Source organism: Perognathus longimembris, chromosome 4 (genome assembly GCF_023159225.1).
Source record: "Perognathus longimembris pacificus isolate PPM17 chromosome 4, ASM2315922v1, whole genome shotgun sequence".
Classification (NCBI taxonomy): domain Eukaryota; kingdom Metazoa; phylum Chordata; class Mammalia; order Rodentia; family Heteromyidae; genus Perognathus; species Perognathus longimembris.
The window spans coordinates 14,680,280-14,694,658 of record NC_063164.1 but is presented as its reverse complement, the minus strand read 5'-3'; the positions used below and the strand labels follow the sequence as shown (position 1 = coordinate 14,694,658).

Here is a 14,379-nt window from a genome sequence, read left to right as displayed (position 1 = left end):
TTCCTCCTACACTGGCTGGCCCAGCAGCTGCTTGGCTCAAAGGGGCCCCAGCAGGTCTGAGGGGGGCTGGTGCATTCTGTCTCCTTCACAGATGCCACTTGCAGGAGCTGGCCAACCTGGGCTCCCCAAGCTCCTGTCTCACTGGAGGGCACCTTGGTGCTGGGTGCCCCGAGGGGTTGTACGTTCAGCGAAACGTTTGCATGCTTGAATGTGTAGGTCAGGTCACTTGGGGTGAGCATTCCCCCTAGCCCCCTCCCCCACATTCTTGGCGGGAGTGGGAGATAAGGCTCAGGGACACAGACATCTGCGTCAGAGATAGGAGGTCTCAATGCCATGGGCAGGGGCAACTTGGACTGCAGGGCGTGGGAAGGACCCGGGGAAGAGTGGGGTGAGAAGGGTAGAGGAGGGAGGGCGGTGGGATGGGAAGAGACAGTTGGGGAGGTCCTGAGCAGATTTGGACAGAAGGGGCACAGGCAGGGTGTAGGCTCCCAGTTGGCAGAGCCAGGTGAGCGATGATGCCCCAGCTGCTCCTGCTGCTGCTCTTGCTGTTGGCCCCACAAGGTGGGCATGGCTGCCATGGGTCAGAACTGGACCGGGAACTTGTCCTGGCCAAGGTGAGGGCCCTGTTCCTGGATGCCTTGGGTCCCCCAGCAGTGGCTGGGGAAGGCGGGAGCCCTGGAGTCAGGCGGCTGCCCCGAAGACATGCCCGGAGGGCCTTCATGCACAGGGCCTCTGAGCCCCTGGAGGAAGAGGAGGAGGAGGATGTCTCCCAGGCCATCCTTTTCCCAGCCACAGGTAACAGCGATGGGGATCTGGCGGGGTGACTCTGAGAAGCAGCTTAGAACTGCTAGGGCCTGGGAGCTAGGTGGATCTGGGTTTGAATCCCAGCTTTGCCACTCAGCTGTCTTTACAACAATGGGTCCCATTCCTAAACCACCTGGAGCCTGTAATCCCATCTTGTGACAAATGGCCACAGCTCCTCTCAGGATTGAGTCAACTGTGTGCCTACAGTGACTGGCATGTAGAGACATCTGGAAGATCAAGGGTCTCCAGGCAGAGAGATCACTGGGCCTAGGCTCCTTCCTGCCATCTTTCTTCCTATCTCTGTCTCTGCTCTCAGCCTGCAGCCTCTTTCTTTAGTTGCAGGTAGTTGAAAGGATGCAAGGTATGATTAGTTAGGAAACTTCTAGGAAACCCTCCTACGTTCTCTTGTGTTCCTTTCTCATCTCCTTATGTGCTGTTTCCCTTTGTTCCATACACAGAATGAATAACCCCCCCCCCTCCAGATGGGACCCCCTGGTTTCCTCACATCGGTCCTAATGGAGCATAATGGAGGAAAAGTATGACATTTAAATCAGATAGAATCTCAGCCTGGCTACTTAATTAGTTGAATGTCACTTCATTTATCTAAGTCCCAGTTTCTTACCTGCAACACAGATCAATTGTCATGAATTTATAATGAGAAGCTGTATGAATATAGCCTCACTTGCTAGTCCTTTGGGGCCGGCCTCTAAGTACTTCCTGAAATCTATGTATGTCAGGGTAAGGATGCCAACTGCCCTTTGGGGGGAAGGAGTAGCCTCTAGTCTGAATTATATCCTACTTTCTTCTCCGTTTTTCTCCTCCCTTCTCTTCTTTGTCCCTTTCCTTTTGGTGCTATGCTGTCCATAAAAAAACAAAACAAAACAAAACACAAACGTAATTATTGAAAGGAACTGATCGCACAATGTTTCTGATCACAAAAGATATAAAGAATAATAGAATAACACTTCCCGTGCACAGTATCCAGGATACCATCTCACACTATCTGAGGATTTGAAAATTGAAGCCCCAAATTCTAGGTGTTGGAAAAGGTCAAGAGTGACAGAGACTTACATACATTGCTGTTTGGAATATTAATTGGAAATACTACTAACAAAGGAAGCTGGTAATGGTCTTCTTTTTAAAAATATTTTGAAATTGTTGTTATATAGGTAATGTACAGAGGGGATACAGTTACATAAATCAGGTCTTTTTGGACAATGTCACCCTTCCCTCACTCCCTGATTTTCCTCTCCCATTTCCATGCATAAGTTGTATAGTTCATTTTCAGCATAATGTCCAGTGGATACCATTATTCCACTTGTTCACCCTTTATCTCTCCATTTCTGTGCCTTCTCTTGCACTCTCATTGGCTTATAGATGAACAAACAGAACTAAAAGAAAAGAAAACAAAAACAGCGAAAAAGAAAAAAAAAAGCTCCATTTCCTGGAGTTCATTTCGATGAATACTGTTTTGTATGATCAGATGCATATAGGCATCATGCCTTTGTATTCATAGCCTGAGAGAAGCCTCCGTTTTTCTCACTGTGTGAATGTCTAGAGACCTTTGTAATTTATTATGTCCCAGTGTATTTCAGATGTAGCCTCTGCATATGAGAGAGAACATGTGCCATTTGTCTCTCGGAGCGTGGCTTACCTCACTTAACGTGATTTGTTCTAGGTCCATCCATTTCCCTGAAAATGACATCGTATTATTCTTTCTAATGGCGATGCGAATTTCCAATGTGTGTAGGTACCTGCTCTTATTTCTTAAGTGAAAACTTGGGCTCCATCTATATCAGCTCTCCCAAACCTGTGGAGAGTCCCCGGGTCTGGCAGGGGCTCATCAGATCATCAGCACTGTGACTAGCAGTCACATCCCTCCTGTTAACTTCCAGTTAGGCCTGCCCTCTCTGTCCCCTGCAGGTGCCAGCTGCGAAGATGAGCCAGCTGCTGGAGGGCTAACCCAGGACTCTGAGGAAGGTCTCTTCACTTATGTCTTCCGGCCATCTCAACACACTCGCAGCCGCCAGGTGACTTCTGCCCGGCTGTGGTTCCACACAGGGCTAGATAGGAAGGTCCTGGTGGCCTCCAATAGCTCAGGGTTCCCACTAGGCCTGCTGGTGCTGTCATCTAATGGGCCTGTGCCTGTGCCCATGTCTCTGGGCCAAGCGCCTCCTCACTGGGCTGTGCTGCATCTAGCCACCTCTGCCCTCAATCTGCTCACCCACCCGGTCCTGGTGCTACTGCTACGTTGTCCTCTCTGCACCTGCTCAGCCCGGCCTGAGACCACACCCTTCCTGGTGGCCCATACTCGGGCGATACCACCCAGCGGAGGGGAGAGAGCCAGGCGCTCAGCTCCCTCCATGCCCTGGCCCTGGTCTCCCGCTGCTCTGCGCCTGCTGCAGAAGCCTCCGGAGGAACCCAGTTTGCACAGCCACTGCCACAGAGCCTCGCTCAACATCTCCTTCCAGGAGCTGGGCTGGGACTGGTGGATCGTACACCCTCCCAGTTTCATCTTCCACTACTGCCACGGTGGCTGTGGGCTTCCCACTACGCGAGACCTGCCCCATCCAGGCTCTGGGGGTCCCCCAGCCCCTGTTCAGCACTTTTCTTTGGTACCAGGGGCCCAGCCCTGCTGTGCTGCCCTCCCTGGCACCAGGAGGCCCCTACACGTCCGCACTACCTCAGACGGAGGGTATTCTTTCAAGTATGAGACGGTCTCCAACCTTCTCACCCAACACTGTGCTTGTATCTAATGGGGGTCTTGCTTCCTCCTCCCGTGGCTGGTGGCTGCGTCCCCTCATCCTCAGCTGGGAGGAAGGATAGAATGTGGGAAAAAAGCAGATCCCACTCCATTTTCCTCCCACTCTCTGCCTGAGGTCTCCCCCTCCAGTCCTACTCTGTCCCATGGTTAGCACAAGGCAATAAAAAAAAAAACATGGTGCATCTGACTTGGCATGCATTCTTCTCTGGTAGGGCATTAGGGAGGTCTGGGCCCTGAGAGCATGGCACTGTGGGAGTTCAGGTCACTCATCTACACTCCACCTCAGAGATCTGAGGTCCAAGAGTTGTCATTGGGGGTGTATTTGTTGGGAAGCTACAAGGGTGGCCCAAAGCCATTCTAGAGGAGGAATTGGCATCTCACAAATGGAACCTGACATATCAGTCAGGCTGACAGAGATTACAAATATGTATGCTTTCTGATCCTGGCGCTTGAACTCAGGGTCTGGGTGCTGTTCCGGAGCTTTTTTGCTCAAGGCTAGTGTTCTATCTACCACATGATCCACAGTTCCATTTCTGACCTTTTTTTTTTTTTAATTTTTTTTATTTAGAGATAAGAATCTTAGAGACTTTCTTGCCCAGGATGCCTTTGAATCATAATCCTCTGATCTTAGCCTCCTGAATTGCTAGGATTACAGGTCCTGGTGCCTGGCCTGATTATGGTTTTTGGAATTCAAATGAGGAAGTTTTAGAGTTGGGCAGATCTTGGGATCTCTTAGGAGCTTGAACAGAAAGTATCAACTGACAATGCCAGAAATAATGACCAGGGCAAAGGAGAAATAAAGACAAGGAATTCCCTTCCCTTCCTTCTCTCTCTCTCTCTCTCTCTCTCTCTCTCTCTCTCTCTCTCTCTCTCTCTCGCTCTCTCTCGCTCTCTCTCGTTGGTTCTGGGGTTTGAATTCCAAATCTGGGCGCTGTCCCTGAGCTCTTTTTGTCAAGGCTACCACTCTCTACCACTTTGAGCCACAGCTCCACTTCTGGGTTTTGAGTGGTAAATTCTCAGGAGGACTTTCTTGCCCAGGCTGGCTTTGAGCCATGATTCTCAGATCTCAGTCTTCTTAATAGCTAGGATTACAGGTGTGAGTCACCAGTGCCCGGCTAAGAATTTCAATATGCTGGGGATCCTCAGGCTGCTTTGACAGACTTGTGAGTCTGGCTTTGAGATTAGACTCCAGGAGGCCTTGCTGAACTGGAATTTTAGCCCTTGAGTCCTTGGCTTCTTTGAAGCTTTCCCCCACACTCATATTATTTTTATATATCCTTTAACTAGATAATTAATGTCATAAGGGTAGAAAAGAGCCCATGAATGGGAACATAGTGTATGGTTGGGTTTTTTTTTTTTTTTTTTTTGGCCAGTCCTGGGCCTTGGACTCAGGGCCTGAGCACTGTCCCTGGCTTTTTCCTGCTCAAGGCTAGCACTCTGCCACCTGGGCCACAGTGCCCCTTCTGGCCATTTTCCATATATGTGGTGCTGGGGAATCGAACCGAGAGCTTCATGTGTAGGAGGCAAGCACTCTTGCCACTAGGCCATATTCCCAGCCCAGTGTATGGTTTTGTGAACACAATTAGTGTACACACTGAGAGTGTATGGCACCAATGCTCCTTTTCTTTTCCCATCTATTTCCTAGCAGTCCATTCTGCCTTGTGAAACAGGCATTGGAAAGGCCCCCCCTCTGTGGCCTTCCTCCCTGTTTGTCATATTCCTCATTCTTATCCTCTGTTTTACCCCAAGGTCCTGGCTCTTAGCCCATTGGTTCCATCCAGTCTCATGGGGAGCAGGGGAGTGAGGGATAGGGACAGGACTGCCCGATTGAAACAGAGCACTTTCAGATCTTGATTGCACAACTCCAGTGTACATTTGCATTCGCAGAATCTCTCTGACTTATCAAAGGCCCCTTCTAACCAGCTCAGCTCAGTGAGGTGGGTGAGTGAGCGCCTGTCCTGTCCTGTGAGGGCAACATTTCAGTGTCTCCCTGGAGCTAGCCCCCCTCCCCCACCTGAGCCAACCTGAAGGAGCTACTGTTCCCTGTAGCACGGGAGGCCCCCCAGAGCAGGCTCCCACACAAGCCCTGTCCTGTCTCAGGGAGGCAGAGGACTGCTCAGGGTCACAGGAATCTTCCCTGGGCCAATTAACAGATAGCTGTTGCAAGTAAGAAGTTTGCACATGACTGAGGCAAACTAGAAAAAGCAAGTACAACAGAATACATAAAAATTCATTGCAATGCCAAGGGTTTTCATTTTAAAGGGCTATTTCTCTAGTCTTTCTTCCTTTCTCCCTCCCTCCTTCCTTCCCTCTGCCCTTTCTTTCTTTCCTTCCTTCCTTTCTTTCTTTCTTTCTTCTTTCTCTTTCTCCCTTCTTTCTCCTCTTCTTCCCTTCCTCCTTCCCTTTCTCTTTCTTAGTTTCTTCCTTCCTTCCTCCTCTCTCTTCCTCTACTTCTTTTTCTTCCCTCTTTCTTCCTTCCTTTCTCTCTCCCTCCCTTTCTTTGTCTCTTCCTCCCTCCTTTCCTTTCTTTCTGCTCTTTCTTTTTTCTCTCTCTCTTTCCTTCCTTCCTTCTTTCTTCTTTCTTCCTTTCTCTCTTTTGTCCTTTCTTCTCCATAAAATCCCAGTGTGTGAGTCATTGGTGTGGGCTATGCCTTCTAGGATCTCTGAGTCCTTAGAGTTTGCTAAATTGCAATCCAAAAGCCCTATCTATCTTTTCTTAAGAAAGATCTGAGGGTGGTAATGTCCTTTCTTCTCACCACAAAAACATCCCAAGAGCAGTGAACTCCAGTTCTACTTCCTGTTCTCAGTGGTAACCATTAGGGACACTCTGGACACTCCTAACTCAGAGTCAGTTTAAAAGAAAACCCAACTCAAACTACTTTGGGAAGTAAATAAATTAACACCTGGGTCTTTAGCTCATTACACATTCAAGGGCACAACTGGTTCTTGATTTTTCTCTTTGGATGATGCTACCAGGAAAACCATTTATTTGCTGTTTTTCTTGGGCCAGCTCCACCCAAGGCCCATGGTGACTCTGGACCATTCCAGATTCTCATCATCATATCACTTGGTCCAGCAGGAAGAGGTTGGCTCATAAAGGTCCAAGAACAAACCAGGTGCCAGTGGCCCAGGCTTGCAATCCTAACTATTCTAGAGGCCGACATCTGGAGGCTCACAGTTCAAAAATCTTATCAGGGAAAAAGTTCATGAGACTGATTTCAAAATGGCCAGCAAAAAGCCTGGCTGAAGGCATGGCTCAATTGAGAGCACCAGCTGAACAAGCAAATCAAGTAAATGCCAGGCCTTGAGTTAGAACTCCAGTACTACTAAAATAATAAGTAAGTAAAATCCCAGGATGAGTCTTCATGACCTCAGTGGCCTGATTAGTGTCACATGTTCTTTCAGGAAAGGTGACCTGGGGGACAAGCTAATAAACTATTGTTTCCTACCACTAGAGCCAGGAGCCTGAAGTACTCTATTAATCAAGTTAACATTTCTCCAATACAATAATCAAGGCAGCTAACTTAAAAGGAACACAGGTTTATTTAGCTCACCGTCTTGAAGTTTCTAAGTCCAAGACTGGGAAGGGCAGAATGTGGCAGAGCATCATAGTAGGCGTACTGATAGAGCAAATGATCACGTCTTGATCTGGGGCAGATCGTAGTCTCTGAAGGCACAGCCCCAGTGACCTAATGACCTCTCACTAGGCCCTACCTTTCGAGGGTCCATGGCATTTCCCAATTCTGCCCACTCTGGGGACTGAGCCTTTACATATGTGCCTTTGGGGAAGACTCGACATCAAAACCATAGCACATACAAGGGCTGGAAAAGGGCGCTAGACACAAAGCAGGGGTGGCGGGTGGGGGGCATCGCCATACAAAGCAGGGCTAGTCTTGTTGCTTCCTCCCCTTATTTGTCTCTCACATCCATTTTCTCTTCCTACACAGACATTATTTTACAATTAGAAAGACACTGTCTTAACTGGGTAGCCTAGGCTGGCCTCAGACTTGCTGACAGACTCAGCCTCTTCAGTACTGGAATTTTAGGTATGTGTAACTACTCCCAGTGTTCTTTTGCAATTCCTCCCTTGGCAATTCCCACTTTGCTTAGCAAATGTCAAAATAGTCATTCCTTCCCTCTCCATGCATGTTTCATATGGCTGCCAGAGGCTCCCTCTGTGTTACTTAGGTGGCTTCAAACCTTGTCCACACAGAATTCATCTTCCTTTGTGTGGTATAAAAAAATCTTTGACAAGTGTAGGGACATGGCTCAAATGATAGAGTACTTGCCTACCAAGTTCTAAGCTCTGGTATCAATAGTATCAATAGTATCTAAGCTCTGGTATCCTAGTATCAATAAAATATTAATAATAAATAGTAACAACAACAATGCCTTTGATAATTGATCTTAAACTTGGTTTTGCAGCTTGATCTCTTCTTTTCATCTCTGTACCTGCTATAGCTTGAATATTGATATCCTTCAGTGATGACCCAAATACTGAAGCTAAAGTAAAAGATAACTTTATCGTGAGTACTAATTGCTATCCAGTTGTTTTCACAGAGGCAGATATTCCACCAGGCATATCTCTAGGAGGTTAAATATATACATGAATCTCACATTAAAAAAAATCTCCCCTTCCCACAAATGGCATCATGCCAATGTATTGGACTACAACTGTTGTACTTTATATCTTATGTATATTCTTTGACTTTATTTTATTTTTTCTAGTCTCAAACATAGTCTCTCCCCAACTAGAAATCAGCTTCTTTGGCTAATTTCAGATATGAATACAGGAATAACTGTGTGTTCAACACAATACAATTAGAGGCTCGTAACCACATGAGTAAGGTAATGGTATTCTACCCATTGTATAGATGGGAAACTAAAGCAAAGGGAGTTTAACATCCGCTGTCATACCCTGCACGAGTCTGCATGTCTATACTACACTCCTCTGCTGTCTTCAAGATAACTATTTTTCTTCTGAACTTTGAAATTGTTCCTCTCATGTCTTCTTACAAACCTTTTGCTTTCAGTGAGGGACGTCCATATCAATACGACTCTCTCATCTAAATTTTTCTTTTTTCAGGACTTTTTCCTTACTGTGGCATACAGATTTGCATCACAGCAGAGCTACCTGTTAATTTTACAAACATCCTGGTTAGAAGCTGATGAGCCTTTTCAAACTGAAGTGTCTGGAAGTGGAGCTGTGGCTCAAGTGGCAGAGCATTAACTTTGAGCATAAAAGCTCAGGGACAGTGCCAAGGCCCCAAGTTCAAACCCCAGGATTGGTGTATCAGCATGCACACACACACACACACACACACACACACACACATCTGAACTGTCATGGTTTTCCTCGGTTCCAGGACATTTTCTTCTATTTATTTGACTATAACATCCTCTCATTTTTCCCCCCCATTTTCTACTTCAGAACTTTTAGCTGATACCCAAATTTTTAAGTCCTCTTCATATTTTCTTTTAGTTTGTAAAAAAACAACAACAACAATACAGAAAAAGAGACATTATGAAAGCTGGAGCTGCTGATCAAGGTGACTGACAGCTTCGCCAAAGCACTGGGACTCGGTAGCAGAGTCCATGGGAGACAAGCCAATGGGAAGCCTGGGCTAGCTGTTGAAAGAAAGTGGCTTTGACAAGGCCTATGTGGTCGTTGGCCAGTTTCGGCTACTAAAGAAAGGCGACTTCTTCTGGGAAGAATACATGTGGCACCAATGCCAAGAAGTCCTGGGATGGCTTTGGGTGCCTTCTGGTGATGATGATCTTGGGGGGAACCCTCAGCTCCCAGGAGTTAAGTTTCAAGAGTGGAGGCTCCTCCTTGTCCTCTATAGAAGAAAAGACTCTTGTTGTCATACCCCACAAATCACCAGAATCCTTAGGAAGGTTATGTCTTCACCACTTCAATCTTTTTGGAATTGTCACTCTGTTTTTGTTGTTGGTCTTGGGGCTTGCTCTCAGGGCCTGGGCACTGTCTTTCAGCTTTTTCATTCAATTCTAATACTCTACCACTTTGGGCCACAGTACCACCTCCAGTTATCGGGTGGTTAATTAGACATAAGACTTCCTTGGAGATAGGACTTTCTTGACAGGGGTTGGCTTCAAACAGTGATCCCCAGATCTCAGCCTCCTGAGTAGCTAGGATTACAGGCATGAGTCACTGGTACCTGGCTGGAATTGTCATTCTTGCCTGTGTCTTCCCCTGCCAGCCTTCTGTGTGGATTTCTGGCCCCTTGCCTCTGATCCCTTACCTCTGGTCTTTGTGAAGCTTTAATCTCCCCCCCCCCACTCCCCACCTCCCACCACACAGAACAGTCACAGCTTTCGTAAAGTTTTTTTTTTTTTTTTTAGATTAATAAAGTCAGTGGCCTTCAGAAAAAAAAATTGCAGTTTGCATGTTTTGTCTGAACCATATGGTGGAAAGATGTATATGTTCAGTCTTGTAGGTCATACAGGCATATATCTGTGTCCCTTCTGATCAGCCTCTTGAGTGTGTGTTGTTTCTTAATCACGATCTATCTTTCAGTTGATTAAAATAAAATTAATGATGCTGAGTGCTGGTGGCTCATGCCACAGTTCAAAGCTGGCCCAGGCAGGAAAGCCTGTGAGAATATTATATCCAGTGAAACACCAGAAAAAAAAATCTGAAAGTCATGCTGTGACTCAAATAGTAGAATGCTTGCTTTGAGCAAAGAAAGCTCAGGGACAACACTCAGACTTTGAGTTCAAGCCCCAGAAGCAAAAAGAAAAATAAAAGAAGAAAGAAAGAAAGAAAAAGATTGAGATACTCATTCATGATTTTTCTATAGTCTTGTTCTTGCTCTGTAAGCAATTTTACTGGCATCATTCTTTATTATGTATTTGCCAAAATTTTTGCTTTGTTCAAATGTTCTGTACTTAGTGTTTTGAGAACTTCTATCTGAGGTGTGTGTGTGTGTGTGTGTGTGTGTGTGTGTGTGTGTGTGTGTGTGTGTGTGTGTCCTGGGGCTTGAACTCAGGATCTGGTCAATATCCCTGAGCTTTTGTGCTCAGTGCTCTACCACTTGAGCCACAGATCCACTTCTGGCTTTTTTGGTTTTGAACTGGAGCTAAGAGTCTCATGGGCTTTCCTGCTTTGAACCTCAAACCTCAGATCTCAGTCTTCTGAGTAGCTAGGATTATAGGCATGAGCCACCAACACACAGTTTAGTAGAGATTCTTTTTGTTGTGGTTGGTGTTAGCTTGTCCTCTATTTGCATGCTCTCTGGGGAATGGATATCAGTTAAAGCATGGTGTATGACATAGTCAATTGTCAGTAATCCTCTGGTCAGGTATATACAGGGGGGTTCTTTGGATTTCTGAAGTGGGTGCTTCTCTGTCTTCTTCTCCAAGGTCTTACTAGCCACTAGCACTGTCCTCTTTACCCACTGATTTCATATTCATAGCTCCCACTTGCAGACAGATAGTCTGCTGGGATTTCTGAAGCCTAGAAGGTAAGAAAGGGAGTTTGGTATGGTTGACATACTTGTAGTCCCTGCTGTAGTATCTAAATAACCAGTGTCCTGTTGGTTGCTGCAAATACTCCTGCCCTGGGACCCCATCTCCCTTAGCATGGAATACCCGTGGTATTGGAGCCTGAGCAGCCGGTGAACCTCTGTATTGAAGCTTGTGCCTGACCGGGCCTTGAAGCTTCCTGGAATAACTACAGAACATGTCCGTAAAAAGCCTGAACAAAATGCAGTCTAAAATAATCAAGGTAGCCAGAGAGACTTCATTTAGCCAGAGGTCAGTTAAAGTTAGAATGCTTTAGCCATTGTTTGTAAGACGCTTCACTGCCTTGTTTGATAATTGTGCTGTGTACTGGAATATCAGCAGATAAATATTTGAAGTGCCGGGTGCTCCATCAGGCAATCAAGCCCCTGACAAGTTACTGCCCCAATAAGTAACTAATGTACACATAGCAGGAGGGGACTGGAGCCAAAAGTCCCTTGCAGCACCCCCCACTAACAGTGTTGAGGTCGATAACAGGTGAAGGCTGACCCCAGATGTCTTTTGCACACTTTGATTGTCTTGCTCTTAAGCGACAATGCCCCAGCTAATCAGGAATAGATAACACACTAAAGGTTAACCAGTTACATGTCTTTTCAACTGTGAATCCCCTAGACTTGTTTACTATAAAAACCCAGTGGAATCTGTGCTTGGGGCCTTCATCCATCTTGGCTGTGTCCTTGTGGGCGTAGGTCCGAGCTCCAGCTTGCTAATAAACGACTCTTTTGCTTTTGCATTGGAATCGGCTTCACGGTGGTCTTTGGGGGTGGGGGGTCTCGAATTTTGGGCAGTTGTTTTCTACTCTTGACACAGTCAATAGCTATGCAAGCTGTTGATTGTGGTTTTTCTTCTCTGACCTTTCCCACCTGTCATCCATTTTTCAGAGATTTCTCATGGCTTCTGATTCATGGAGGGCCTTCTTTGTTGTCCAAAGTGATTATGAATTTATTTGCTTATTTTTGGATCTCTTTCAGCAGTTGGGATAGCAGGGAGACGCTGCAATGTACGTTTAATTTGCAATCTTGGACTACAACCATCTCCCGTGGTGTAATCTCTACTGTCATGTGCCCTATGTTTGTGATAGACAAACAGCCTAATCCCCAAAACCTGTGAATATGTTATGTCAAGATTGCAGTGGAATTATGGCTTCTAATTAGTTTATCTTAATTTAGGGAGATTATCCTGGATTTTATAGGTGGGCCCATTGTAATCACAAAGGTTCTTAAATATTGAAGACAGCAAAAAAGCCAGGTCAGGCTAATGTGAAGTAAGAAACTCAGGCAGCCATTGCTGTCCTGAAGAAAGAAGGCAGTCACCAGCTAGTGAAGTAGGTAGCTGCCTGAAGCTGGAAAATACAAGAATACCATTTCCCCGCTGGAGTATCCTGAAAGGAACAACTTTGCTCACACCTTAATTTTAGTCCAGTGAGACCTATGTTTGGCTTCAGAACCGCAAGACAATAAAGGTATTGTTTTAAATTCGGAAGCTAAATGGGTAGTATTTGTTACAGCAGCAACAGGAAGCCAATATACTGTTGTCACGGCAATTCAGGTCTGTCTTTTCTCCTGCTTGATCAGCTTCTTGAGAAAAGAGTCACACATTTGTCACCTTTATTTACACAGAATCTAGCATAGTATCTGGCACGTAGGGCAAAAAAAAAAAAAAATTGTTGAGCAAGCGAAAGAACAATGGACTGCTTTAACTCCATGGTGGTGAGGCTCTGAGCTTTCCCCCTCTTTGTGCCCGCCCCCAGCCAGATCCTCTTAGCCCCTGTTCTCACTTTGCTTGTTTCCCTTTTCCATTGGCCCCTATGTTACATCGCATGTCTTGTTGCTATTCCTCCCTTGCCTGTACCATTTCCCTCTTCTCCCCAGCCCTGGGAACAGGGAGAATTGAGACCAAAGCATACTTCACACATGTCATTTTGCCAAAAGGACTTCCGTGGGCTCGTCCTTCTCTTTCTCTACCACATTCTGTCTGCTTTCCTTTCTTCTCCATGTTGTAGCTACCCACATTTCTTCTTAAGCGTCTGCTCTTTTCATGAGTAATGTAGTCATCATCATCATCATCTCTCTCTCTGTCTCTGTCTCTCTGTTTCTGTCTCTCTCTGTCTCTCTCTCTCTCTGCCTTTCTCTTATTCAGGTACTGGGGCTTGAATTCAGAATCTGGATGCTATGCCTAAGCTTTATGGCTCAAATCTGGCACTCTACTACTTGAGCTACTGCTCCCCTTTTGGCTTTTTGTTTGTTAACTGAAGATAAGAATCTCAGGGTAGGGGCTGGGGATATGGCCCAGTGGCAAGAGAGCGTGCCTCGTATACATGAGGCCCTGGGTTCGATTCCCCAGCACCACATATGCAGAAAATGGCCAGAAGTGGCGCTGTGGCTCAAGTGGCAGAGTGCTAGCCTTGAGCAAAAGGAAGCCAGGGACAGTGCTCAGGCCCTGAGTCCAAGGCCCAGGACTGGCCAAAAAAAAAAAAAAAGAAAAAGAATCTCAGGGTACTTTTTGCCTGGGCTGGCTTTGAACTCTGACCCTCAAATCTCTCAGATCTCAGCCTCCTAGGATTATAGGCATGAGCTACCAGTGCCCAGTTTCTTCATCTCTTCTTTTCTGTTCTATGTCCTAAAGTAAGCACGTAGTCCTGGTCTTTCTTATAGTTCTCCCCCAGGGAGAGCTCTCCCCCTCTCTACTAGGTTTTGAACTTTGGGCCTTCTGCTTGCTAGGCAGGCACCCTGCCACATGAGCCATTCCACCAGCCCTTATAGCCTTTCTTTACCCACTTCTCAGATGACTCAATGGCTTTCCAGGATAGGTAATGAAATGGATTGAGTCTTAGGTTACCTGAGGTTACCATAAAGTTACTATGAAATCCCTTTTATTTTGAGCAGAACTGTGAAGTCCTTAAAGACTGCTGCTGGCTCATGGGAATATTATAATTTTGCTGCTTCCTTTTTAGCCAGCCATTTGTTGGCTCCACCTTTTCTGATTTGGAATTGGGCGCGGCTTCTGCTTCCCTGGCTTTCCATCTGCACACCCAGTCTCTCCAGACAGAAAGCTCTGCTGAGCTTCCTTGGTGATGAGCTACTGCAGTTTTTAGGGAAACCTCCTGCAGTGCGGCCGCGAGGCCCTGCATGTCTGATTTGGGTGGCTGACCCAATTCCTAGGCCAGTCTTTTGTGGCCAGGTCTGGTAGCAGAGCCAAGAGACACAATGGGGCAACGTAGGAAGAAAGGACTGCTTCTGACCTAACCTCAGGGCTGAGGTGCTGGACAC

General features: G+C 46.4%; 1 protein-coding gene across 2 annotated transcripts; it reads left to right on the top strand.

Annotated features, from left to right (window-relative positions):
- The first annotated feature begins 72 nt into the window (after nt 1-72).
- Nucleotides 73-3,742, top strand: Inha (inhibin subunit alpha). 2 transcript variants are annotated; one of them, XM_048344684.1, is made up of 3 exons: nt 73-614; nt 728-795; nt 2,728-3,742. In XM_048344684.1, the coding sequence occupies exons 1-3, from the start codon at nt 568-570 to the stop codon at nt 3,558-3,560; spliced, it is 948 nt and encodes a 315-aa protein (XP_048200641.1). In that variant the 5' UTR covers nt 73-567; the 3' UTR covers nt 3,561-3,742. The 2 variants fall into 2 exon arrangements, with proteins under 2 accessions (XP_048200641.1, XP_048200640.1); XM_048344683.1 differs by having other exon boundaries at nt 73-795.
- The last annotated feature ends 10,637 nt before the right edge of the window (nt 3,743-14,379 follow it).

What these genes read in the sequence shown, in the direction of transcription:
- Inha (XM_048344683.1), top strand. Translation starts at nt 513, where the DNA reads ATGATGCCCCAGCTGCTCCTGCTGCTGCTCTTGCTGTTGGCCCCACAA. An exon ending in CATCCTTTTCCCAGCCACAG is followed by an intron (nt 796 to 2,727) that starts GTAACAGCGATG and finishes TGTCCCCTGCAG; the next exon opens with GTGCCAGCTGCGAAGATGAG.